This window comes from Saccopteryx leptura, chromosome 5, assembly GCF_036850995.1.
Source record: "Saccopteryx leptura isolate mSacLep1 chromosome 5, mSacLep1_pri_phased_curated, whole genome shotgun sequence".
In the NCBI taxonomy this organism is placed as follows: domain Eukaryota; kingdom Metazoa; phylum Chordata; class Mammalia; order Chiroptera; family Emballonuridae; genus Saccopteryx; species Saccopteryx leptura.
In genome coordinates, this window is record NC_089507.1 from 210,218,657 (window position 1) to 210,245,714 (window position 27,058).

General features: G+C 47.3%; 1 protein-coding gene across 2 annotated transcripts in view; it reads right to left on the bottom strand.

The window, feature by feature from the left end:
• Positions 1-225: 225 nt before the first annotated feature.
• Positions 226-27,058, bottom strand: part of RPRD1B (regulation of nuclear pre-mRNA domain containing 1B) — a 47,215-nt gene continuing 20,382 nt past the window's right edge. For both annotated transcript variants that reach the window (XM_066387849.1, XM_066387847.1), the window contains 4 exons: positions 24,823-24,935; positions 24,260-24,386; positions 17,950-18,125; positions 226-2,682 (listed from right to left, as the gene is read on the bottom strand). In XM_066387849.1, coding sequence (XP_066243946.1) covers positions 2,533-2,682; positions 17,950-18,125; positions 24,260-24,386; positions 24,823-24,935 — 566 coding nt within the window. In that variant the 3' untranslated portion in view covers positions 226-2,532. The remainder of the gene's footprint in view (positions 2,683-17,949; positions 18,126-24,259; positions 24,387-24,822; positions 24,936-27,058) is intronic.

Consider the following 27,058-nt stretch of genomic DNA (forward strand, 5'->3'; position numbering starts at 1 on the left):
TGCTGTGTGGGCTGGCTAATTAAAGCTAATTAAGCCCCTGGAAAGAACCAGAAAATACTAGGTAAGCGCTGAGTGTTTATGGGCCACTAGGAGTCCCCAAAACTCCTAAGGGACAAGATTCTGTGCAGACAGCACAATCTCTATTGGTGATTACTAATTACCCGCTGCTTACAAAGGAAGCATGGTGTATTCTGCAGAAGGGCAGGGAACAGAAACATCGCACAATGTCGGTCAACAACACCATCTTTATTCAAAAATATATATCTATGAGACATTTCAGAATATACTGCTGCCACCAAAGACAGCCTATACTTCTAAATAAAGTCCTAAATTAATATACAAATTTAAGCTTTAAAAATATTCTTTAAGAAAAAAGGGAGAATGCAGACTTTCTGACGAATACAACCCAAAGGCAAGGCCCGTTCAGGTCTCTGGAGGCCCTAAGGAGAGAAAACACAAGGGAAGCCGCCCACCCCACCCCGCCAGATCCTTAAATTAAACAAATGAAGTAAAGCACACTTGGGGGGGGGGGGGCGTGGCAGGAAATGGGAGAATTAAGATTTAAAAAACAAAAGCATTCATTAAAAAACAAAGAAAAAAAAACTAACTTCCTCACAGGAAGTCCACTAGTAACAGGTGTTAAGAGGCCAACACAACACTTACATAATTCTAATTTCATTTCTTCCTCTCACTGTAATAATTGTGCACCAATTGCTGGTCAGACTCAATCAGAATAAAACATCACAGTGGGAGAGATCCATTCTGTAAAAACCTTTCATCTAGCTGATGAGAGCAGATCTCCGCTACCCGTTTGGGGCTGGCTGTAGCTAGTCAAGTTCTGCTTCCCGGGTGAAGCATGGATCACGTCTCGGGTCTGTCCGGAAACCCGCCTGCAGCAGGGCTCCAGCAGCACGTGTGCAGACGCAGCAAGGACAGAGCTCACCTTGCAATGTTAGTCAAGTCACCCACTGCCCAATGAGACAGTAACTTTATAGACTCATTACTTTAATAATGACAGGACAACACACAGTCCATATTCAAATCCGAAAAATAGCTTCAATGCTACTAGGTTCTCCAGAGTTAAACTGAGTACCTGCGAGGACTTCTCACTGTTCTCGCTTCACTGCAGGAGGGAGGGCTCCTTCAAGGGATGCCTGCTATACTTCTTAAAACATAGGTTATGTTTTAACATGTGAAGTTACAAGTAATTGGCTTTTTGGTAATCCTCAAAATAAGGAAAATTCTGAAACTCCCTCCACTGGATCCCTTTCAATAGCTTTGGGATTTCAGCCTCTGGGCTAGAATTCCTATTCCACTGTTGGGGCAAATTGGTCTCTGCCCTTTCCGATGTCAAAAATAAGCCTGCCAAACGAGAATGATTTATAGTTAGCAGGCCTGACCTTCACCAAAAGCAAGGTCAAAATCCTCTAACCACGTTATCTAGCAGTAGTGTCGGCTGGCATGATAACAGACTTAAAACCCGAAATTAACATCCCTGACTCCCCTTTGCCCTGCTCGAGGTGAGCTACTGGGAACAGCTGGTGCAGCGTACTCCCGGGCACAGGGACACATGCAGCAGTGTGAGCCGGCGGACAGATGAACAGGAGTGTCATATGTTCAAGTTTAGTCACCATCGGGAGGACAGACCCCACACAGTGGATCAGATGTTCGTGTGCCCTACTCCCCCAAAGCGGGATCAAAGCCAGACCCCCAGAGTCCAGACTGTCAGTACGCCTTCAGCTTCGGGGCCCAGCGCTGCCATGTCTAACAAGCACTTTCACAACCAGCTGGGGCGAGAAGACTGTTTTTAGGAATATGCTCAATGAGATCAGGTGGACCCTTGAAAGGGCAGCCTGGGAGGGCTGTTTATAGGAACCTGAGCAAATTAGTTGTGATTCCTGTTATTCTATCTCTGCACTATGATCTTACATCTCAGATTGGCTTTGAATCTTCTTGCTAGATTCTCTACTCTGCTTACAAAACAAATGCACCTCACCCGTGACTACACAGGGCCGGAAGTAATGGGAAGGGAGAATCAGAGAGTTGGCCACCTCCTTCCGGCACAGCTGCCTGACTGTGGGGCTGCCTCGGGGGCTGACGGGCTCAGGAGAGCCGGGGACTCCAGCGCACCCCTCAGTGGAAGCCTGCCCTGAACTCGCACACACCCCGCGCAGACAGGAGCGGCGTTCACATGACACAATACCATCATCAAGGAGACGGTTCTTCTGAAGGATTCCAGAAGCACACATGATTTTCATAACTTCCTGGGTATAAAGAGAGCTAAGAATAGAAAATCAACAGGGGCACGAAAACACAAAGGGGGCCAGTCGGTATCCCTTCCAGACCCGCGAAGCTGGGTTCCACTCGCCACTGCTCTGAACTGTGCTCAGCAGGAGAGGCGAGCCCGTCCGTGGTTCCTTCTTGAGGCCAGGCGGAAGGAGGGAAAGAACCAGGGGCTACAAGTTTATTTCCAACCATGATTTGCCCTCTTCTTTCTGCTGGTAGAGACGGGAATCGGGCATGGCACCAGCCCTAGTCAGTAGAAAACAGGTCTCCGGCGGAGGGCAGGGGGGCCAAGCCCCCTGTGACATTGGGCAGCAAGGAGAGGTCTGGCAAGCTCTGAATATGGGACTTCAGTTCCTTGCGGACTTGGGTTACCCGAGCGAGCTTTTGTTTATATTCCTAAAGAGACAAAGAGAAAACAATGCAGTTAAGTCCTGTGCCGATGGTCAAGGTGAAGGAGCCAATAGATACTCTCCCCTCTGGCTCTAGTTCTCCCACCAGAGCGCCCACCTCAAGGGCAGTGCCCGAGTTTCAAAACCGCCAGAAGGCAAGCCTTTACATGAAAAAGGAAAGCAGGCTTCAGTACTGGCAACAGCATGAAATGCTGTTTCACTTAGCATTTGAGATTTGGAAGTAAAAAGAAGTGACATTTTATATTTGCAGTTAGTTTTATTTGGTTCTTAGCTATTTCAAAATGCCTTATACAATAAAATACAGATGCTTAGGGCTCACAATTATTCTGAAGGTTACACGTACACATGGCTAGAAAAATCACTACAAAACTGTACTTGTGTTGAATTTTCACAGACAAGGACTGCGAGCTCAGAATAGCCACCCCACTCCGTGTCCAGGACTTCCTCACTGCGCCAGGTAGGCGAGCAAGCCCGATGCTGCCTCCAGCAGTCTGCCCGGAACACGCCAGACACCTCCCAGAGCCCAGCTCTCCTCAGGGCCCCTCTGGGAAAGGGCGCCTGGCACCACGCTGTCTCCACGGCTGCGCAGAGCCCGAGACCTTCTCAAGTCAGCTCCTGCCAGCTGTCCTCCTCTCTACTTCCCAACCCCGTGCACAGGCCACTGCCTGCAACGGCCGTTCATGCAGGAGTCTCCTCAGGCCGGGAAGGACACAATCTAGACCCAGAACTTTCTCCTGGCCCCAGCAAGTTCTGCCTCCATTCGTCGGCCTCCCGCGTCTGTAGGGAGATCTTCCCTCTGCACCCAGAAGACTGGTCCCATTGCCGCCTGCCCGGAGCCCTCCTGTGTTCTGTGCGCCTGTGGGCCCCTCCGGCTGCTCTCAGCACCCCCTTCCTGTTCCTCTGAAACACGGCCACCCCGAGGACAGGAGCTGACTGGACTTTCTCTCCTCCGCGCCCAGCTAAAGGTCCTCTTGCTAAATCAGCCTGGAGTAACCACCGAGCCATGAGAGGTCTGCAGTCTACGGCCCCTTGGGACTTGTCTTTTTCTCACTAACTGCGTCGCCCTCCTGATGTTTCTGCAAAGACAAGGACACTCCTGAAACTGGGTCCATGCTGCCCAATGCCTCCCTGCAGGAACGCAGCGGGACGCAGGGGGCTGGGACTCCGAGACGGGCTTCAGGGCTGGCTCTGACCCTAACCTGCCCGTGACTGGGCCACGCCCGCCTTCCCTTCGTCCTCACTGTTCTTGTCTGAAAATGAAAGAACTGGACCACTCATCAGATCTTTCCTCACGTTCTCGATTCTTTCACACCAACACCGTGTCCAGGGTTTGAGGGCACAAGCACTGTGGGAAGGGTGGGAAGACGGGACAAAGTTAAATAAAGAACACTTGGTTCAAGTTGTAAAGACGAAGTCCAAGCCAGGTGTGGGGAAGGGAAACCGTGATACAGTGGGGGCTCTGCCCCCACCGTCCTGTAGGCAGCCAGCCTTCCCCAGATGACAGCCGCTCACACGGGCCTCTAATGAGGAGCTCTCATGGGACCTCATTCTCTCTTCAGTAGGCTCTGCACAACTAAGACAATGACTTACATAAGTCTCTAATAACGACAGCCCAGCAAACCTGGAAGCTTCAGGGGGCTACAGCCAGACCCAGCCGGTTCACCTAGCACCCACCATGCCAGCAGGGCCCTAAACTGTGGGCGTTCGACACGGTTGCCCAGAGAATTAAGCAAGTTCTGCCTCACCCCAGAGGCTGCGGGGAGCCGACCCCGAGTTCCGTCAGACCCCTGCTGGCACCTGCTTCAGGACCCTGGAGGACGCGGAGAGAATGCGGGCATCGCTGATCAACTGCTGGGTTTACTGACTGCCAGGGAAAGTGTAAAATGAAGAGGGAAGGCCCAATGTGCAGCTCTGAGAGAATGCCTAGGACTGGCGCTCCTGGTAAAGCTCTGGACTCTCAGCTCCCAGACCCCAGAGTTGCAGGAGGAGACGTCTCCCCCACCCCCGCTCCTGGCCTGGCCCCCGCGGAGCCCAGCACCGCTGAGCGCGGTGTGCAGTCTTCGCCTTTTTTGGTTGGAGCAGTGAGCTAGACCTGACAGGCCGCAGATCAGCTCAGGGATAAGGGTTAAAAACGACATGGGCTGACATTACAATGACCTTTCTGCAGGAATTTCACTTTCAAAACAAAATTATGAGCATTTCCTCTAGCGACTCATGTAAGAAACACTGAACAAAATGTAAACATTGTCAAGCCTTTATTTTTCTTGCCTGGAAATATTTACACAAGAAAAATTATGTTAGAAACAACACCACAGGCAGGGGCTTGACTTGATGAAACAGTTTCCAGAATCAAGACTCATGCTTCCCTTTCTCTTGCCTGTTGTGCTACAGGACACGTGGTACATAAAACCTAGCCACAGCTCACCGCTCCCCACCCAGTCATAAAGGGTTATTATGCACGAAGCACTTGATGAAGGGCCCTGTGTCAAAGTTGACCTGCCACACTGAATTTAAGTCAGAGAGCTGCTTCATCAGGGGACAGCTGGGGGAGCCTCGCAGAAAGGGGAAGCTGGCCCTCACCCTAATACTATTCCGAGTGCCTGCTCGCCTCTCCATGCCACCAGGTTCCCCTCAAGCCAATAAGGCTCACAAGGACCTACACTTAAAATTCTTCTCCAAGGATCTGTGTAGGAACAAAAAACACCAAACACCATCACTGACCTGCACTCTTCCCCCAGCCAGCTGCATGCTCCTATGTGACTTAGTGGTAGCTGTGACATTTCAAAATGCTCCATTCTGGGGTGTCCTAGCAGGGCTGGTGCTGAGTGCGACGCTGGGGAAGACACACGGAGAAAAGGACCTTGTGGCTCCAACCCCAGCGCTGCGCCCGCAGCTCCACCGGCAGACCAGCACAGAAGACACACGACACTCTGCCCAGAACAAACGACAGCATGGTGGCAGTGAGAGCCACGTTCTCAGCAGGACCCAGCCACCCGCGGGAGGAGTCAGGCCAGAGGGCTTCTTACGCTTGAAGCCAGACCGGGTTTGCAGGGTGCTTCTTTCTCCCCAGAGGACCCTACACAAAAGGTTTCAGTGTTACAAAGTACCGTGCCCCAGATGCTGAAAAGTACTGTACCTCACTTCTGCGGGTTCACGTAGAGACACCAAGTCCAGATCAATTTTGAAGGGTTTTATTAAAGGAGGAGATTTATTAAATATGCCAGCTGCATAGGGCTGACACGGGGAATTTGCAGACCCAAATCATGTGCGCTAAATACATCTCAGGGGCTGGTTATATACCCTTGATCACACACAGGCTGGGGAGAGCGTGATATCATGGCACAAGCTTACAACATTTGTTTAGGAAATACACAAAATAATTAAGACTTTCAAGGTAACACAAAGATTTTTACAATCTTTCAGGGTTCCTCTTCCCTCCTTTGCCTAGAGGTATGTTACTCTCAGGATTCCTGAAAGGGGGAGGAACTATAATCAATGCAGGGTGGTATGTAAATTCTGTCTCCCATTGAAAGAGAAGAAGTTTCTCAGTTAACCTGTATTTTAGATTTAAACTAAATGACCCATTGTTCTTGCAAGCCAGAAACTTCTACATTCTTCTCTCTCCCCTCCCCACAGGAAAGAGGGGACAGGAAAGCCTGACCTTTCCTCCTAGCATATCAATACTAATTTCGCAGCTTTTTGGTACCTTATTACATCAGAAATCTTCCACCGCCACCACTCAAACCCCTGCTGACAGCAATTTGCAAAGCAAGGGAAGAATAAATAGTGCTTACACATAACTAGGTTAACCAAGGAGATGTGGGGTGCGCCCCCTCGGGAAGCATGCCCAACCCCTGCCCCTGCCCCTTTCCTTCCCCCAGGAGCCATTCCTTTGTCTTTCTCTCTCCTGAGCACCAAGGGCCCTTCTTTTGCTCTGTAACCTGTTTCCTGAGCCTGCGCAGCCCAGCTGGCTCGCTTCTACTGCCTCTGTAACTTTCTAAATAAACTTATTTTAAAAATCCAAGTATAAATGGACCCGCACTGTTCAAATCTTGTTCAGGGGTCACCTGTGCTCTGACCTAGCCTCGAGATGGGAGCTGCCCCTTGAGAGCACAGCACTGCCTGGAGTGGGTCAGCCATGAACGAGCAACAATGCAAAGAGGGTTCTATCACCTGGGCAGAGCAATAACCAGATAACCCCAGACAGTGACAAAGTACACGGTGCTCTGAAGGAGAGAGGGCTGGGACAGTGTATACGGGGAGATGGGGACATGGCTCTGCGGGGGAGACGGGGTGTCCAGGCAACACTGCCTTTGGAATAAATAGGTGGGAAGTAAAAGGGCGGAGGGCTTAGCACACATCAAGCCAGACACAAAAAGGCCAGCACAGACAGAATGCATGGGACACTACATGCAATGCAACGCATGGGTGTGTGGGGGCAGAACCCCAAGAATCTGGGCCTGAGGCAGGGCAGTAAGGAGTCAGCTGAAGAGACTGGCCAAGCAATTTACAGCCAGATGCAGAATGTCATCTCCCTAGAGATCACAACTCAGTGGTGTATCAGAGCTAGGCCAAGGTGGAGACAGCAGAACCAGCTACAGTGACTAATAACCACCCGTCCCGGGCCAAATGAAATCCTCCCCTAAACTCTCAATCTTTAAAAATCCGCAAAACAAAGGACTCAGCATGCCTTTCCCTTCCCCTCCCCTCTTTACCCCTCACAGGCATGCATCTCCCAAACTCGAAGGGTCCTCACAAGACCTGCAACTGGGGAGCAGTGGGCGCCCCCGACCCTGTCCCAAGGCCCCCTTTTCTCTGACTTCTCAGTGAACCCAAGCAGCCCCACCCAGGTTCTCCTCTTGCTTTTTCTGTCCAAAACCTTCCTTATTTCACAGTCCCAGTTTTAGTAAACTCTCAAAATCACCTGGACTCGTGTTGTGAAATTTTTCCTGCACAAAGTCAAGAACTCTCCCGCTACCAGCTGGCCCTAAGCAGACCCTAAGGGCCAGGTCCCCTTCGGTAACAGGCCTATATACCCTAGAGACAATGAGAACCCATGGAAGTGTGTAAGCAGGGGAATGACATGTTCAGGGCTGCATTCTGCGAACATCACAGGGCTGCCAGGTGAAGGATGGATTGCAGGACCTTAGGACAAATGCAGATGGAGCAGTAAAAGGAGGCTACTGCAGGGGATCGGAGACAGTCCCAACTAAGGTGGGAGAAGTGGAGACAAGAAGGACAGAGTCCAGAACAGTGGTTGGCGATTACTGTGATGGTGACCGCGGGGGTTCCCGAGATGTGGAGACATGACGGGAGGGGACTGTGCGTGGCAGAGGCGCAGCAGAGGGGCTGAAGGAGCCTGGGACATGAGGGGGGGTAAGGAAAACGGGGAGAACCACTGGATGGGGCCCAGTGTCTGGTTTTGATGAACCGCAACACCATTCTCCAAGACAGGGACTGAAAAGGAAAGGAGCCCTGGCCGGTTGGCTCAGCGGTAGAGCGTCGGCCTAGCGTGCGGAGGACCCGGGTTCGATTCCCGGCCAGGGCACACAGGAGAAGCGCCCATTTGCTTCTCCACCCCTCTGCCGCACCTTCCTCTCTGTCTCTCTCTTCCCCTCCCGCAGCCAAGGCTCCATTGGAGCAAAGATGGCCCGGGCGCTGGGGATGGCTCTGTGGCCTCTGCCTCAGGCGCTAGAGTGGCTCTGGTTGCAACATGGCGACGCCCAGGATGGGCAGAGCATCGCCCCCTGGTGGGCAAAGCGTCGCCCCATGGTGGGCATGCCAGGTGGATCCTGGTCGGGCGCATCCGGGAGTCTGTCTGACTGTTTCTCCCTGTTTCCAGCTTCAGAAAAATGCAAAAAACAAACAAAAAAAAGAAAAGGAAAGGAAAGGAAAGGTTGCCAAGAAAAAGGTGGTCTGTTCTGACCACATTCAGTTTGAGGCGCCTGTGGAAATAAGATGGATGCGTCTGAAGTACAGGACGGATCTGGACTGGAGCTCTATATTTAAGCCATCAGCAGACTTCAAGTATGTCACTCAGAGAAAAGGTCCAGAATAAGAAAAAGCCTAAAGGAATACCAACACCTACAGGACAAGGACGCAGAAAAGATTAAAGGACCAAAAACAAAAATAAACAAACAAAAGTAGAGACTAGAACCAGCAGAGAGTGGGTGTAAGAAACTGGAGAAGGAAAAATGATCACGGGTAGGAAAGTGCTGAATGCTGCAGAGAGGACCAAAAGGAGGAAGCGAGACGAGACCGCCTGAGACCGACTGCGAAGCGTCTTGGTTTCTGAGAGCAGGCTGCAGGCGGGACTGTGCAGACAGCCCCTCCCGTGGACTGCAGGGAGAGATGCCCGCCCAGCTGCAATGGGCTCAGAAGCAGAGGGAGCAAGGAGACCAGGACACTGTCACAGTTAACAGGGCTGGTGGTGTGGTGCAGGGTGTGCTCATGTGAACGCGAGTTTCAAGTTTATGCACACGTCACAGAAGCCGACATGCTGCCCGCTGAGAAGCACGCCTCCAGCTAGGCTACCAGAGACTTCTTCCGCAGAAAGGAAAATGAACGTGCCTTAAAGGCCTGTGTTATAAGGAAAGGCAGATACTGACAACTTCAGGTCAATCAAGTGTTGGAACCTGTTTGTCCCAAGTGAGAGTAAAACCGTTACTTTATAAATGAAAAGCCACACCAAAGATAAAAAGCTATGAGGAAAAAAATGAGGTATGCCCATTCAAAATCACTATCCTAATTACAAGAATGTTTAGAAAGCTGCTGAAAACTTTTTGTTGAGTTGAAATTTGCAAAATTATTCTGCTTAAAATTTCCAAAGTACCTAATGGCAAGAGAACTGTCCACACTTCTTTCGAAAGATGCTTATGGGATCTGAACACGGAAGAGAACAAATGAGGAGGCCTGCACAGTCTTGATGACCACTGGCTAGCACCACCTTCACACGAAGCCAGCTGTTCCTTAGGACCTCATGGGCATTGTCCGCAAAGGTTTCATGCTGACATTCTAGTTATAACCATGAACATTCTTGCCCTAATCAAGAGAAAGACTCTGCCTAACCTTATTTCAAGCCCCACATTTTATAGGGAGGAAAATAAAGCCAGAGATGTAATTTTCAAGGCTGCAAAGCACACCACAATCCGATCTGCCTTTGCTCCAAGATCACAACTTGCAGTGGGAGTAGAAGGCCCACCTTAACCGTACAGGCAGACCTGGTGGAGACCGAGGGTTCAGGGCAGACCATCACAATAAAGTGAGTTGTCATCTTTTGGCTGGTGGAGGGTCTTGCTTTCAATTTGTTAAAATCACATCTGTGAAGTGTAATAAAGTGAAGCACAATAAAACGAGGTATGTCTCTAGTAGGGATACTCTTAAAGACTAAAATTAGATTTCTGCTCAAATAACATTTACCCATTGGGTCAAATAAGACACTCACACACAAGCTCCAATTTCTGTGAGCTGAACTCTGCTCTCAAAGTTATGATCACTAAAAAAGTTATGCTCACTGAAGTCAATGTTATAAGTAGCTGCTATTTTCCCACAGCTGTTTCAGATATAAACAGTTTGAAACTCAGAAGAGAGTCCCATTTGTCCAATTAAAAGATTCAATGTTCTTTCCTTCATAAAACAAAGATTAGTCTAACTTGTGGATATATAGATACATACACCTGTGTACACACACCCACACCCAGCCACCTTCTGTTTATAAACTCAATAAATTCTTGACTGCAGAAGATGCTTTAAAACCACCCCGCTCCCTGCCTGATCAGGCAGTGGCACAGTGGATAGAACGCTGGACTGGGACACAGAGGATCCAGGTTTGAAGCCCTGAGGTCGCCAACATGCTTGACTGTGGGCTCAGGGTCGCTGGCTTGAGCATGGGATCATAGACATGACCCTGGGGTCGCTGGCTTGAGCCCAAAGGTCACTGGCTTGAACAAGGGGTCACTCGCTCACTCTGCTGTAGCCCCCCAGGTCAAGGCACATATGAGAAAGCAGTCAGTCAAAAACTAAGGAGCGCAATGAACAATTAATGAGAAGCTTCATCTCTCTCCCTTCCTGTCTGTCCGTATCTGTCCCTTTCTCTGTTTCTCACACACAAAAGAACACAAAACAAAACAAATCATAACTTCTAAGGTAGGAATGCATACTGTGGCAAAAAGACTGAAATGTGTATGACCTTCAGCTGCATATACATACATAATCTGTATTTAGAAATCTACAGGAAAAAAATATTCCAAATATTGAAAGCTAGCTCAAAGGAAATTAAAAACAAAACAGTGAATCTCATTGGAGCTGTTCTGGCAAGTAGGAGGAATCACCGAAACTCGGGTGGCACATATGAAAACAATGCCGTGGCTAAAGCAGGGAATTCTAGGTACAAGAGCTTTGAAATTGTGTCAGTGTCACTTTTTCGATGGGAAGTCTCAAATGCTGGTGAACCATGCCCTTAGGTTACCTAGTGCGCAAGTATGTTATAATGATCATAAATACACTAAAAGTTTCACATCGTGATACAGAAAGAATACATGTCTCTACATGTGAGCGCGAGTGCACACACATGCACACACACACGCACACTCTCTCTCTCTCTCTCTGATGTTCTAGCTGCAAATCTCGCCTGAGCCAGCAGTGATCGACATAAATAAAAAGAATCCAAGGACCCCACATTACAGAAACATAAAACTCAAGAAAAGTTCCCACCTAACTGGAGGGAACCCTGGGGATAAAGCGCCCCCATATCAAAATAGGGAGGAAGAGGCTGAGAGCTAACCCTGGCCTGCTATGTGGGGGAAGGGGTGTGCAAGACCCCATGATCCACGATCAGCTGACCAGTCTCAGCAGACTGACTTGTCAACAGCTGCTCTAAGAGCCCCCGTGCTGACAGCACTGCCAGTGTCCGGAGGAGAGAACTGCATGCAAAGGACTGGTGGGCCGCAGGGCCAGGCTCCACAGAGCTCCGAGAGGCAGCGCTGGGCAAGGCTGCTCGGTTCCTTCCTAGAGTCAGCAGTCAGGAGAGCCGGGTTCTGGTCCTTGCCACTTCCTCTGTGACCTTTAACTGCTCATAGAAGCCCTGAGCTTTGTTTTCTCATCTAAAATGAGGATTACATCACCAGGTCCCATCTGCTCTTAATGGACAATGAGATGCTGGCTTTGATTACCATGGGCAATGGGGAGAATCACTCCAAAGTTGACTCTCTGTCTCCACCTATTGCCTATCCCCTTATTGAAGTGACTGCTTCCCACCATCTGCACCCTGCAGGGAGGTGCTGGACGCTGCCAGAAACAACAGATGGCCATCAGTTTGGTTTAGTGCTCCCTCAGCTATAGCCAAAGAATTTCTCAAGTTGTTATAACCAAATTACAAACAGAAATATGAAGAGTCACAAGGCATTTGGGCCATTTCCCCTTTCCCAGCTGTGTTGTCTGAAGGAGAAGGCTCTACTCCTGAGTATTCATTATAACCAGGGGGCCTGGGGTGGTGGTGCAAAACTGGGGGAGGGGACAGCAGCAGTTTCAAGTTCAATGAGCCAATTCCCTCCACCCACCTCTGAGCAAGAACACACCAAAGTTACAGGGAAGACAGGGTACTTAGAACCTTGGTGGCAGTGGACTCTCAAACCTCGGAATGGTGCACACTGCAGGCTGCTCTGAATGCATGACGCACCACTTTAATCCCCTATGGAAGATGTCCTTTCTCTAAAACAAGGTTCTTGGGAATTGTTGAAATGATTCAACTTTGGCTACCCTTCTGGGTAGGAATGTCGTCCAACTGCTGACTTTATGGAATCAAATTTAAAATAAAACAACAAACAAAAACACAAACCTGTTAGAAAGTTACAAGATGTCTGCCTTGAACTCTATTTCTAGTCTGTGGCTAACTCCCTTCTCTGGGGTTTGAGTTTTTTCACCAATGTGGAAGTCAGACTACATGATCTCTAGTTCTATCAGCTCAACACCCGTTACAGCTTCACCGACACCAGGCCTCCCCGGGCCACCCCACTTTGCGGAGGGAGCTGGCTGTCATGCCCGTGCCCTAGGAACTCCCGGAGCACTCCGGCATGCGCACTCATTGCCTTCTGGGGGGGGGGGGGCACACAGCCTCCTGAAAGGTGTACACTACTGCCTTCTATTTGGTCCGATACCTACAGCACCTAAACAGAGCTTTTGTAATGTAAAGTACATCAGTAAGTGGTCCCATAACACACATTTTAAAAACTCTGCAGCAAAAATAAAAAAAGATCTTTAAAAAAATGAAAAGAGCCCTGGCCGGTTGGCTCAGCGGTAGAGCGTCGGCCTAGCGTGCGGAGGACCCGGGTTCGATTCCTGGCCAGGGCACACAGGAGAAGCGCCCATTTGCTTCCCCACCCCTCCCCCTCTCCTTCCTCTCTGTGTCTCTCTTCCCCTCCCGCAGCCAAGGCTCCATTGGAGCAAAGATGGCCCGGGCGCTGGGCATGGCTCTGTGGCCTCTGCCTCAGGCGCTAGAGTGGCTCTGGTCGCAACATGGCGATGCCCAGGATGGGCAGAGCATCGCCCCTGGTGGGCAGAGCGTCATGGTGGGTGTGCCGGGTGGATCCCGGTCAGGCGCATGCGGGAGTCTGTCTGACTGTCTCTCCCTGTTTCCAGCTTCAGAAAAATGGGGAAAAAAAATGAAAAGAACTCTCATGTTTATGAATTGGAAGACTTAAGATTATGAAGATGGCCAAATTCCTCAAAGCAATCTATAAATGCAATACAAGCCCTATTAAAATTCCAACAACTGTTTTTTTCTTTTTGGCAGAAATGGAAAAGCTGATTCTCAAATTCATATGGAATTGCAAGAGGCCCCTGATAGCCAAAATGATATTAAAAGAGAAAAAGTCTGAAGACTCACATTTTCTGAGCTTACAGTGATCAAAAACAGGGTAGATCTATAGATCAACGGAATAGAATGGAGAGTCCAGAAATAAACTCATCTATCTCTGGCCAATTCTGTTTTGAAAAAAGAGCCAAGATTCAATCAGTGAGGGAAAAGAACAGTCTCTTCAACAAGCGGTGCTGAGACAACTGGATAGCTACATGCAAGAGTGAAGTCGACCCCACCTTACACCGTATACAGAAATGAACTTAAAGTGTACTGACTTAAATGGTAAAGACACAGAATGAGAGAAAATATTTGTAAATCATATAGCTGATAAGAGCCTTTTACTAAAATTATAAAAAGCTCTTGCAATTCAACAAAACCAATTAGGCCTGACCTGTGGTGGCACAGTGGATAAAGTGTCGACCTGGAAATGCTGAGGTCGCCGGTTCGAAACCCTGGGCTTGCCTGGTCAAGGCACATATGGGAGTTGATGCTTCCAGTTCCTCCCCCCTTCTCTCTCTCTGTCTCTCCTCTCTCTCTGTCTCTCTGTCTCTCCCTCTCCTCTCTAAAAAAATGAATAAAAAATAAAAATTAAAAAAAAAAACAAGTAAAAAATGAGCAAAGGAACTGACTAGACATTTCTTAAAAAGACATGCAAACCGCCAATGAGCACATGCAAAGATGCCCAGTCGTTAGTCACCAGGAAAATGCAAATTAAAATCACAATGAGTACACTTCATATGTGCTAGGATGGTTAGTATTAAAAAAAAAAATAGACAGTAACAAGTGTTGACAAAGATGTGGAGAAACCGGAACGCCCACACTTTGCTAGTGGGAGTGGAAAATAGCGCACCTGCTGTGGGAAACAGTTTGGTGGCTCCTCAGAAAGTTGAAGACAGAATTACAATGCAACTCCAATTCCATTCCTAGGCACACATCTACCCAAGAGAAATAAAAACTGTACACAAGTGTTTATAACACATTATTCATCATGGCCAAAGGTTTCTACAAATGCCCAACAGATGAATGGACAAGCTGTTTCATATCTACACAATGAACAAGTTAGCCATAAAAAAGAATGAAGTACTGAAACAGGTCACAATGTGAAGGAACCTCGGGATCATTGTGGCAGGTGAAAGCAGCCCAGTGTCACTGTGTGAGATACCCAGCACAGACAAGCCCAGTGTCACTGTGTGAGACACCCAGCACAGACAAAGCCCAGTGTCACTGTGTGAGATACCCAGCACAGACGAGCCCAGTGTCGCTGTGTGATACCCAGCACAGACGAGCCCAGTGTCGCTGTGAGATACCCAGCACAGACGAGCCCAGTGTCGCTGTGAGATACCCAGCACAGACGAGCCCAGTGTCGCTGTGAGATACCCAGCACAGACGAGCCCAGTGTCGCTGTGTGAGATACCCAGCACAGACGAGCCCAGTGTCGCTGTGAGATACCCAGCACAGACGAGCCCAGTGTCGCTGTGAGATACCCAGCACAGACGAGCCCAGTGTCGCTGTGAGATACCCAGCACAGACGAGCCCAGTGTCGCTGTGAGATACCCAGCACAGACGAGCCCAGTGTCGCTGTGAGATACTCAGCACAGACGAGCCCAGTGTCACTGTGTGCGATACCCAGCACAGACATGCCCAGTGTCGCTGTGAGATACCCAGCACAGACAAGCCCAGTGTCATGTCGCTGTGAGATACCCAGCACAGACGAGCCCAGAGTCGCTGTGAGATACCCAGCACAGACGAGCCCAGTGTCGCTGTGAGATACCCAGCACAGACGAGCCCAGTGTCGCTGTGAGATACCCAGCACAGACGAGCCCAGTGTCGCTGTGAGATACCCAGCACAGACGAGCCCAGTGTCGCTGTGTGAGATACCCAGCACAGATGAGCCCAGTGTCGCTGTGTGAGATACCCAGCACAGCCGAGCCCAGTGTCGCTGTGAGATACCCAGCAGACAAGCCCAGTGTCGCTGTGAGATACCCAGCAGACAAGCCCAGTGTCGCTGTGAGATACCCAGCACAGACAAAGCCACACCGACAGAAGGCAAGCGGTGCTTGCCAGAGGCTGGCTCAGGCAAGGGGTCACTGGCTCTGCTATAGCCCCGGTCAAGGCACACATGAGAAAGCAATCAATGAACAACTAAGGGGTGCAACAAAGAATTAAAGCTTCTCATCTCTTTCATGTTTTTTCTGCCTGTCTCTTTCCAAAAAAAAAAGTTAAAAAATTACAACTTTGGGAAGAAAACAGGCTCTCAACCAAATAATTATATTCTCAAAGTTCTAAGAATTCCATGTATTTGTACATTGAAGGCAAAAAAAAAAGATTAAAAAATAAAAGCAGATTTCAGTAGCTTTCTGATGTGGCAGTTTAAAAACAAGGACAGGTAGTATTAAAAAAATGAATGTTAAAAAGCTAGCTTTGCTTTATGTACTATCCTCATCAACAAGACTTTAGAAGATTTGAAAGAACTCAGTAAAATGCAGCTTTCAAGTGGCACACATCGCCAAGTTTTACCACCACCGTGAGGAGATAAAGAAACAGGACCAGTCTATTATGGGATGTGAGAGAAAAACCTCAGATCCTAGCGAGCAGACTTCATATTTTTAGCAAGCATAAAGAAAGAACTAAGACCATCTTTCAACATGTTATGTTGTATCTGGCCATTTGCTTTTTTAAAATGCAGCAAATTTAGTTTCATTTTTACAAAAAAATTAATTTGCCCAAATGGCTGAGAGACTTGGTTTGGGATACAGACCTTAAGTTCAGAATCTATACTTTTCAGAGATGGGTCCTTCCTGCTCTGATTCTTAAGCAGTGGAATTCCAATGCCCAGGAAGTAGAGAAATTCGGGCTGGAAAGCTCCAGAACAGACCCAAATCTCTGATCATCTCTCTGCCCTAATGAGCTCACAGGGCATCTATCAACTGCTGGTTCTGCAGACACCAGAGCAGTCCCCAACCCAGGGAGAAAAGTGCAACTGTGAGGAAGAGAAAGACACAAAGAGTTAATCCATTCTACCAGCCCAGGATCTTTCTCAAAGGCTGTCCTCTATGGTTGCTTGCCACCCAACAACAGCTGCTCATGATAATCAATGTCTGACAGATCAGAGAAAGCCCTTAATGTGTCGCCAAGGGGCAGTTCAACAGATGGCATGGTTGACTTACAACCGGAATCATTAATTACACTCTCTTATTAGTCCCGGGGCACAGAGCTGAAAATGCTTCCTCAGTGAAAGACGCGCATTTCAGATAAATGACCGTCTGGTCCTGCCTGCAAAGCTCCCTTCAGGGCGGCTGGTCAGTGTCGATTCTAAATCTAAGCCGTACTATGTTTACAGGCTTTTCCCACCTTCCACTTTCACGCGGCCTGAGCACCAAGTTCCTGTCATCACTGCAGGTAAGAATATGACAGCAATGCCATCATCCCCCCCCAAGTCAGATGATGCGTTCAAAGGCAAACACAATCATCTCAGCCACAGGACTCGCTCCGTTTCCCTCCCTCCGTACTCGAGAACAGTGTTTCCGAGTGCAGAGTGGGGCCGGAGGACTGTCCCCTCCCTCCCGCACATTGCTATTCCTTGTCCTATGTGATTGGTTCTCTACCTCAAAGCCGTCCAACCATTCCAAACCACTGGCTGCAACTCTTCTCCGTGTCTCTTTAAAAAAAGAAGCAGACACTACTGAACAGGAAGCCTAGCAGCCTGAGGCAAGCAGAAGTCCCCACCCAAATGTCCACACTGTTGGCTGTGTCATCCCAAGGTACTAAGCACTGACATTAAGGCACCAGGTACTTAATTGCGAAGCCAAAGGCATGCATAGTGAGGAACTAGACTTAAGCCACTCCCTGAAGGCATGCAGACTAATACGGACTCTGGGTAAAAACTGGGTCCTTCTCAGCAGTTTGAGGACTGGGCTCTATCAATACGGCTGAAGTTTTAGAACTGACTGCAGATGGGACTTGGAGGCAGACTACTCATTGCATTAGCACTATACAAGGCAGAAATAAATCTCAATTCAATCCAAAAGAAAGAAAATGTTTAAATATTTCCCAAATACCACCAAATAAACAGTCTTTAATTTTGCTGACTCTCGTTCTTTCTGTACATCAAACTCCACTTATAAAAAATGTGAGTGCAAACTAAAACAGTGTTAAGAGCCTTAAATGTTGTGATTTCATCATGTGTTTCATGCATTCCCATTGTTCTTTCTTGGATATATAAAAATATAACTTTAATTTTCAGTTAGGTCCAAATAACTGCAACATCTGAATAATGTTCTCATCTCATGCATTTTTAACAGACAAAAAAAAAAGGGCTGGCTAAGGCATAATGAAAACCTAATGCGCCCACAGGACAGAAGACTGGGGAAGTCCAGGTCTGCCTCGCCGTGTACTCACTTCTAGCTTCTTCTCCTTCTCCGACAAAACGTCTTTCTGGTTCTGGGTGTACTCCACCAGCATCCGGGCCAGCTGGCGCCGGTCCTCCAGCTCCGCCGCCAGGCGCCCGTTATACTCCGCTAGCAACAGACACGCTTCATCTACTGTTTTTGAAAGACGTTCAGCTGCCTCTTTGTCTAAGTACAAATGAGACCAAAAAAGAGACAATGTACAAACCACACAGGTACCATGGCAAACATTTCTGGGGGAGGTGAACAGTTTCTCTGCAGAAGTGCAGAGTCCAGGAATAAGCCAGAACCTGCGGACACAAGCGGGATTGGCTGGCCGAGAATCCAAAGGCACTTACTCCTGTCCACAAGACAGGACATTTCTGAATTACTTAGAGTGAGGCCATTGTACAAAGGGGAACCTGGCGAACATTTCTAAGTGCCTATTTCTGTTAAAGCTCTACAAATAAAACAAAGAAATGTCATGTCACACATGAAATAATTTTTCTTTGCCTCTGGGAATTTTTCAAAAGGACTTTCATTCATATTATTTTGTTAAGTATTCTTTGAACAATCCTCTGAAATACAAAACACAAGCACTATACGAAATATAAAAGCTAGCACTCACTTCTTGGGTGTGGTAACTGAGAAAAAGAGAAAGAACTAACAACAGGTTTGGTTATCAGGTTGGCTAGGGAGTTGGAACTCAACACCAGGTCTCTAAAATGGACCTTTAGGACAGTGGTCCCCAACCTTTTTTGGGCCACAGACCGGTTGAATGTCAGAAAATATTTTCACGGACCGGCCTTTAGGGTGGGATGGATAAACGTATCACGTGACCGAGACAAGCGTCAAGAGTGAGTCTAAGACAGATGTAACAGAGGGAATCTGGTCATTTTTAAAAAAATAAAACATCGTTCAGACTTAAATATAAATAAAACGGAAATAATGTAAGTTATTTATTCTTTCTCTGCGGACCGGTACTGGTCCACGGCCCAGGGGTTGGGGACCTCTGCTTTAGGACTCTACCCCTCAAACTATGCAGGTCTTGAAACTGGGTATGAGCTTTCTTCTTCCTTTAGCAAAATACCAGGTCTCATAAAACAGAGCCTGCCTTTCAAATGCTTTTGAACATGACCCACAGTAAAAAATACACTTTCTGTAAACAAATATACAAATAAAAGAACAAAAGTTTCATAAAAACAATACTTATCCTTACTTCGTGCAAAGTGTTCTGTCTTCTAGTAGTCCATTAAAAAATACACGCTGGTCATTATCTACCAGACTAGTTTCCTGTCCAGTCAATGGGCTGCAACTCACTGGGACAAAAGCTGTGAAGTATCCGAGTACAAGAAAGGGTAGTCTCAGAAGGAAGTGATGAAAAAGGCTCCACATTAGAAAAGGAGAGGAAGAGACAAGAGAATGATTTATATCTAAAAGAATGAGTATAATTAATGGCATATGGGTGGTGGTGAGATTGGACCTTTTAATATGCAGACCTTTTGAAAAGGCCTTTAAGGATCAAGAGTAAGATGGGTGTTTGGGAACAGAAGAGCACCAGGGCTGCAGCAGTTCTAGGGGACCAATTCTAGGAGACCAAAGGTGATGAGACGATGCGGATATGTGGCCAGTCACCTGCTGCAGAGGTGAGACCTTGGCATTCGTACAGGTAACTGGGAATTAGGAATTCCCGACATAGGTTCTCTGGCAAACTGGCTTTTAGGTGCCTTCTTAATATGCACATTGGGAGATGAACAGTTGAGGGATTCCAGATTAGGTAATTAGGTCTGATGCCAAAGACCAGACACTTCTACCCCTTCAGGAACAGGACGAAAAGATGTTCTTGGTGAGGTGAGCCACAAAGAACAGGCAGGAGAGACAGTCTCAGCCGTAGAGGGGAGAGAGGACCGCGGATCTTACTCCTCCACATTGCCAGTCAGTCTGGGAATAAGCTGCTGGGGTGGTTAGGCTGCTTGTACCTTTGTTGAACCACATGATTTATTTTTTTTAATGGTTACTCCATTAAGATGTTTAAGTCCTTGTGGCAAAAAATGTCTAGGAAATCACAAATATTTAAGATTTTTAAAATATCGATTCTCACTCTCTAAGAACTTGTACCAGGGAGATAATTCTTTCACACAAATAATTACAACCCAGAAAAATAACCTGTAATGGTTTTATAAGCTGTAGAAAAACAGCCATCAGAATGCAGCAGCGAGATGCGCCTGTCAGAGAACCTAGCTGTGGCGGTCGCCCGGCGCTCTGCCCGTCACACAGCTGGACGGCCGTGTGCCCCCAGCCTGCCCTCTACCTGTGCACGAGCACCCCACTCCCCCTTGCTTACTCCAAACCTCAGTGTCTGAAATGTCCCGGGGCCCCGGGTCTCACCAACCTGCCCCCTCTCCTGAAGCACCGCTGTCCTCGGGCCACACGTCCCTCTCCCACCCCTGCCCACTTCCCGCTCCCTGTCCAGCGCCCAGGGGCTGTCTGCACTCCTGCTCCCCTCCCACTGTCACTAGGCCCACTCCCACCAGACTTTATACCTGTCTGCTCAAAACCTTCCAACTAGCTCAGCAAATACTGGGCTCCTGTGAGCCCAGCACTAGTGGTTCTAGGCCCTGAGACAGCAGGGCACACGAGGACAAAAGCTCTCTGCCCCAAGTTTACACTTCCAGTAGAAAGAGAAACAGTATACTAAACTGACTTATTTATCAGCTGAAGAAAAGAACTCTGGAGAACAATTAGGCAGAAGAGAAAGAACAAGGCACTGGAAGGGAGAATTGTAATTTTAAATAAGGTCGTCAGGGCAGGCTTCACTAGGGATGTAAAACAAGGCCTGAAGGAAGTTGGAGAACTCTCTGAGGAAGATCATCCTAAGCAGAGGAAACAGTGAGAACAAAGGCCTTGGAGGGCACGGTGACCAGCTAGAAGCCCTATATGCCTGGAGCAGTGAGTCACGGGAGAGCAGGGCAAGCCTATGGGGTACCAGGGACCTGACACTGGAAGACTGGCTTTTTCAAGGGGACTGGGGGAGCACAGGGAGACATGACCCATCTTCCATTTTAGCAGGTCACTCTGACGACTGTGCCGAGAACAGAATGCTGAGGAGAGCGGGTAGGAGGTGACTGCTAACCCTAATGGAGACGGTGGTGACAAGGTGTTAGACACTGGTTTTGGTCCTGATCAGGAATAATGAGGGGGCATTTACTAAGATGGGGAAGACCATGAGAGAAACAGGCTTTGGAAGGAAGATCAGATGCCTGGTTAGGGACAAGTTAAATTTGAAATGTCTATGGAGATAGCCAACTAGTCACACTGAATAGGAGGTCTAGTCTCAAGGTGAAGAAAGGTTAACACTAAAGATATAATTAGGGATCACTAGCAAAAACAAGCAAGCAAGCAAGCAAACAACCCAAAACCTATTATTTAAAAACTGTCTGTGAGCCTAGCCAGAGAGGAGGGCTAAGCACTCCACACTCAGAGGTCAAGGGAATGAGCAAAGCTTACTGAAAGGACACAGCCAGAGAGAGAAGAGGAAGCCAGAATCAGGGTCCCACTTCCCTACTGCTGCTAACAAATGACCACAAACAATGGATTAAAACACCACAAACATAGTATTTCAACATCTATTGTTGTGGCCCTTCTGCCATCTTCAACGCGCAGCACTCCACCTTCGGCTGCCCTGCTCCTACCTCCCCCTTATAAGGACCCGGTGATGCCAGTGGGCCCTCCTGAAGAGTCCAGGACAACGCCCCTATCTCAAGATCCTTAACTTAATCATGCCTGCAAAACCTTTCCTGCCATATAAGGTAAGATAACACATTCAGAGGTTCTAGGGATCATTACTTTCTATCACACCAAGAGATCAAGTATTTTCAGGAGGAAGAAATGATCAACTGGGCCAAATGTTACTGAGGTCTAGTGAAGATGACCTCAAGATCGGGCAAAATATTCACCACTGAATTTAGCAACAGAGGTTATCAGCAACACTGATTAGAGCTGTCTCAGTAACTTAGAATCAAAAGAAAATGAGAGGAAGGGAAATGGAGACAAGATGAAAACCAGAGAAATAAGACACTAGCTCCGAGAAGATAGGCAACAAGAAAAAATTTTCCCACGTGGGAAAAAACATATTTTTATGCTGTGGAGAATGATCCAGTAGAGAAAAAGACCGGAAGATGCAAGAGAAAAGGGGCTATGTGTTGGAGCAGCCTCCTTGCGTAGACGAGAGGGACAGGCCCTGAGACAAGAGGAGCTGGTTTAGAACACAGCATGTTCATCCACAGAAAGAGGAAGGACAGTCAGCCGTGAGTGTCAATGTTTCCCTCGGCCAGATGCAGCCTGCAGGTCCAGGGCAGAAACATGCAAGGCTGGATTTGAGAACGGTGGTTGCCAGGAGCTGGGGGGTGGCGGGGTGAGTTAATCCGTATAGAGTTTCAGTTTTGCAAGATAAAGAGTTCTGGTAATTGGTTGCACAAGAAAGTAAATGTAAGTGATACCTCTGAACGGTATGTTTAGGATTTTAATGACCCTGAGCTGAGTAAAGAAGAAAAGGAGGACAGGAGGGGAGTGGGTGTGTTTAGGATTTTAATGACCCTGAGCTGAGTAAAGAAGAAAAGGAGGACAGGAGGGGAGTGGAGGCTGGGCAAGGGCGGAAGGATCAATAGGGAGCCCCAGAAGCTTTAACTGCTAGAGCCGGGCAAGGAAGTGGGGCGAGCCACACGTGTCCTCCGGCTAAGCACACGCCTGCCCATCAGATAACCCCATGGTTGTTTCTTAGCTCAGGGCCTCTGAGCGCAGATCACTTATCAGAAAGGCCTTCTCTGACCACCTTTAAGACAGCGCCTCCTTTGGTCATCTCTGCCATCACACCCCGCCTTTTCTTTCTGGCAGGCAACCCATGAGCAGATGTGGGCAGGACATGAAGCGTGTCTGCTACACTGTGTGCCTCAAATATTTGTTGAACGGAGGAAATGTAACACGAGCAACCTTGAGTTCCTTTAAATGGAGATGGAGGAAGTTAGTGAGTAAAGCAGCCAAATCAGGGGACTGGAAGGAAAAAACAGTGACCTTGAAAGAGAAAAGTCTGCCCTTCTGCAATGAAAAGAATACAGGCATAGGCTTTGAGGGAATGGAGGGGGGTGGTGATGGAGGGGAACTTGACTTGGGGTGGTCAACACACACACGCAATACAGATGATGTGTTGTAGAACTGTGAACCTGAAACCCGAATCATTTCATTAACCACTGTCACGCCAATAAATTCAATCAAAACATTTTTTTTAAGTTCAAAAAAAGAAAGAATATACACTTCGCAACTAGGCTGAAATCCTAAGATCTAAGATTATGTGACCTGGGGCAAGTCCCCTAACATCTCAAAGCCTCAATTTCCTCCTGTGCAATATGGAGATTTACAGTGATCAGATTAAATATCACCACGAGAAGTATATTCTACAAATATTGGTTCACGCTTCATTTCTGCCTTTCAATTACCCACGCATGAAGTGAGAATGATGTCAACTGCCCCTCCCTGTTTACATGGGGATGACCAGCAATAGAACTGCCACAACTAACAAGATCTTCCTAGGGTTCTTGGCACTGAAGAGCCTGCTGTTATGAGGTGTGTCAGTGTGTAGTATAGACATCACACGGCACTGGATTATAATGCCCCTTTAATAAGAGCAGGGGTCCACAAACTACGGCCAGCGGGCCGCATGCAGCCCCCTGAGGCCATTTATCCGGTCCCTGCCGCAGTTCTAGAAGGGGCACCTCTTTCATTGGTGGTCAGTGAGAGGAGCATAGTTCCCGTTGAAATATTGGTCAGTTTGTTGATTTAAATTTACTTGTTCTTTATTTAAAATATTGTATTTGTTCCCGTTTTGTTTTTTTACTTTAAAATAAGATATGTGCAGTGTGCATAGGGATTTGTTTGTAGTTTTTTTTATAGTCCGGCCCTCCAACGGTCTAAGGGACAGTGAACTGGCCCCTTGTGTAAAAAGTTTGGGGGCCCCTGAATAAGAGGGTCATGAGTTCAATGCCTTCCCCATCACCCTCACAGCTGACACTGTGTTTTCACAGACCTCACTTCGAGTGCCACGAGTTGTGGCATGCCAGTGTTTCTGCAATTCATAGCAGAACGTCTGGCCGAGCTCAGACCATTGCTGCAGCCTCACTGTTCAGCGTGAGTTATGTCCCCAAGCCCGATGGCAGAGCACCCAACACCAAATCGGGAGCCTGTACCTGAGACACGTGTGCTCTGGGGTTTGATGACTCGGAGATATGTCCCTCCCCCTCAGCTTTTACCCAAACTCCCCACCTTCTCACCTGTTATTTTTTCCAGAAGAGAAACATCCTGCACTTCCTGGGGCAAAGAAGCGATCTTCTGCCGGACAGTCGCGTCCCCTGACGCGGCGTTTTCCAGGTCCTGCAGGGCTTTGATGAGCTCCTCCGTCTGGACGATAAAAGGCGAACAGCACTCACTACCCGTTAACACATACCGGGCTTTAAAGATTAGTCGGAGTTAAGTGAAGTAGGGGCAACATCCTTAAAAACAGTCACTCCCAACATTTACACATCCATGGCATAACATGAATAAAATTCTGTATCCTTTCAACAAAAATCTATTTTTAAAGAATATTCTCAATTTCTAGGAGTGAAATAACGTGAAGTCCAAGAACACTATAACATGTAAATCCATGCCAAAGTCCTGGCCTGCAATGACCAAGTCAAGCTTCACTGGGTGGATCTTGCACCCAGTGCCCTGGGAGCTACCCTCTGGTGATTCCATACTACTGGTTACCGGCGCCACCTTGTGGCCATAATCTCCAACTAGAGGCCACTTCTCCAAGCCCCCGTGCGGTGCCCTGCCCTGCCCCTGGGGATCATACCAGGAGGGGTCCTGCAGAAGGGTCCTGGGGAGAGTAACTCCCAGGGTAGTCGTCGTCCTCCTCCTCTTGTATCTGCTGGAAAGTTCGTTTCAGGGATTTCTTCTCCTCTGTTACTACAGGAAAGAAAGAAGTGACAAATCTGAGTCACCAAAGCCTGCACAGTAAGAGTCAAATATTATGCACAATGGGTCACATGTAAAAAATGGTAGTTGGGGTCATTTCCCGAGATACTTTAACATTAACTTTTATGCTAGTCATTTTAAATTGGTAGTAGTTGTACATTACTGAATGAAGTCAAAACAATCCTAGTCTGTCATTTCAGACTGACTCACTAGAAAAATACTACTGAAAACAAGCATCTAAAATCAAGTGAAACTTACCAAATTAGCATATTTGATTAAAAACCTCATTATCTTTCAAAAAAGCCAACAGAAGTTAAAATGGTAGAAACCCCATCAGACAACATACTGAAGTGTGCCAGTGTGTGCAAGGCTTTAGAGAACGCTCTGCGTGTAACGTAAGGTTCTTTATGCTTTCTAGGATGAGTTCAGAAAATTAAATAGCACAGAGAAACCCATCAATAAAATGGTGTTGAAAACTCTTAAAACACAAATATCCTTTAAATTATCCCTTTAAAAACAAAACACTTATACCTAAAAATAACCATTACTGAGAAACATGATTGATATCACTTGGAGTAAGTTTCCACTTTAAAATTAACCACTTTTGAGGCTAACAGCTTACATTTTTAATTATCTTTACTGTATGCTTTAAAATTGTTATGATAGATGTGTTAATTCCATAATTCATTTCTTTTATATCAAATTAAACAATACAAAACAAATGCCAAACAACTGTAGGGGCATAAATCTAAATGACAAACAGGTTTGGAAAGTAAAGAAACTACTGGACACCTAACATGTGCCAGGCATTGCAATAATTTCTTTACATTTAATCTTTCCAACAATTCTGTGGTGCAGTATTTCCATTTTACAGGTGAGAAAATGAAGACTCAGAGAGGTTAAATAACCACTTAAAGGTCTGCCTACCAAATCTGTGCTCAGCCCACCAGTTCAACTACGCCATACCACAGTTACCCACTCATCTGTCAATATCGTGAATTTTACTTTTTCTTAACCTACTACAAAGAAAAGAAGTATCTGCAATACACTTTGCACAATTCCAGTGTTACCATGGTTTAGTTAAACTGTTTAAGTTCCTCAACAACATGGCCCAAATTTCAGTTAATGGCATATTAACTATGATCACACAAGGAGCAAGCTTCACGACTAACTCCAGCCCACATGTCATTACGTCAATAACAGAAGTGCATCATGATCAGGGACCGTATCACTTCTTCAAGGGCAGTGATTGGTCACTGCCCATCTGTTATTCAGTGCACACACAGACAGCAGCGTTGTGTTGTCTCCCAGTGGTGACATCCACAGGGCATTTATAAAAATGATTAATCAAAATAGGGAACTGACTGACAAAGATGGAAGAGCAGCAAACTGAACTAAAACAAATGCTGGAAGAGCAACCTGCAGGGACCGGGGTGGAGCTGCAGCAGCAGCAGCAGCAGCAGCAGGCTGTGGGAAGGTGGGCACAGCCACAGGCTTCTAGATTCTAGACTCAAAGCCAGGGGGACTTGGGGGAGGCCAACCTATCAATGTAAATGAAGAAAATGGTTGTGATGAAAATGACAATGTCCCAGGGGAAGTGATGCTGACAAAAAACTTCATATGAAAGGGATTCTCTGAGATATTTCACACACTGAAAACAAAGGATAAAATGTTGGAAGCTGATAGAGCTTAGAACAGAGTATGGCAATTGACTAAGACAGAAAAGATGCTTGCTCTGTGTCATAAATTATACAGCAAGCAAGCTTTGCTACAATCATTCTTCATGAGTTTGTTACAAAAAATAAACACTTTAATTCTCAATGTTTCTAATTTTTGTTATAACTTGCTAAATATTAGTTTTACTATCTTGCTTCCATATACAACTGTGATCAACTGAGATTTTAATTCTTTAACAAAACAAATCTTAAAACCTGCAGAACAACAAGAACTTTCTCTACTGATTACTCAAGCCACCTGGCAGGGTTTCAGCTTACTCCGTCTCTTACGGCCCTGCACTCCTAAGCAATGCAAGGACTGCTGCTGTATTTTTAAAACAGAAAGTCTAGTAGGATATATTTTGCCTATAAAATATCTAGCAGTGAACTGCACACAGT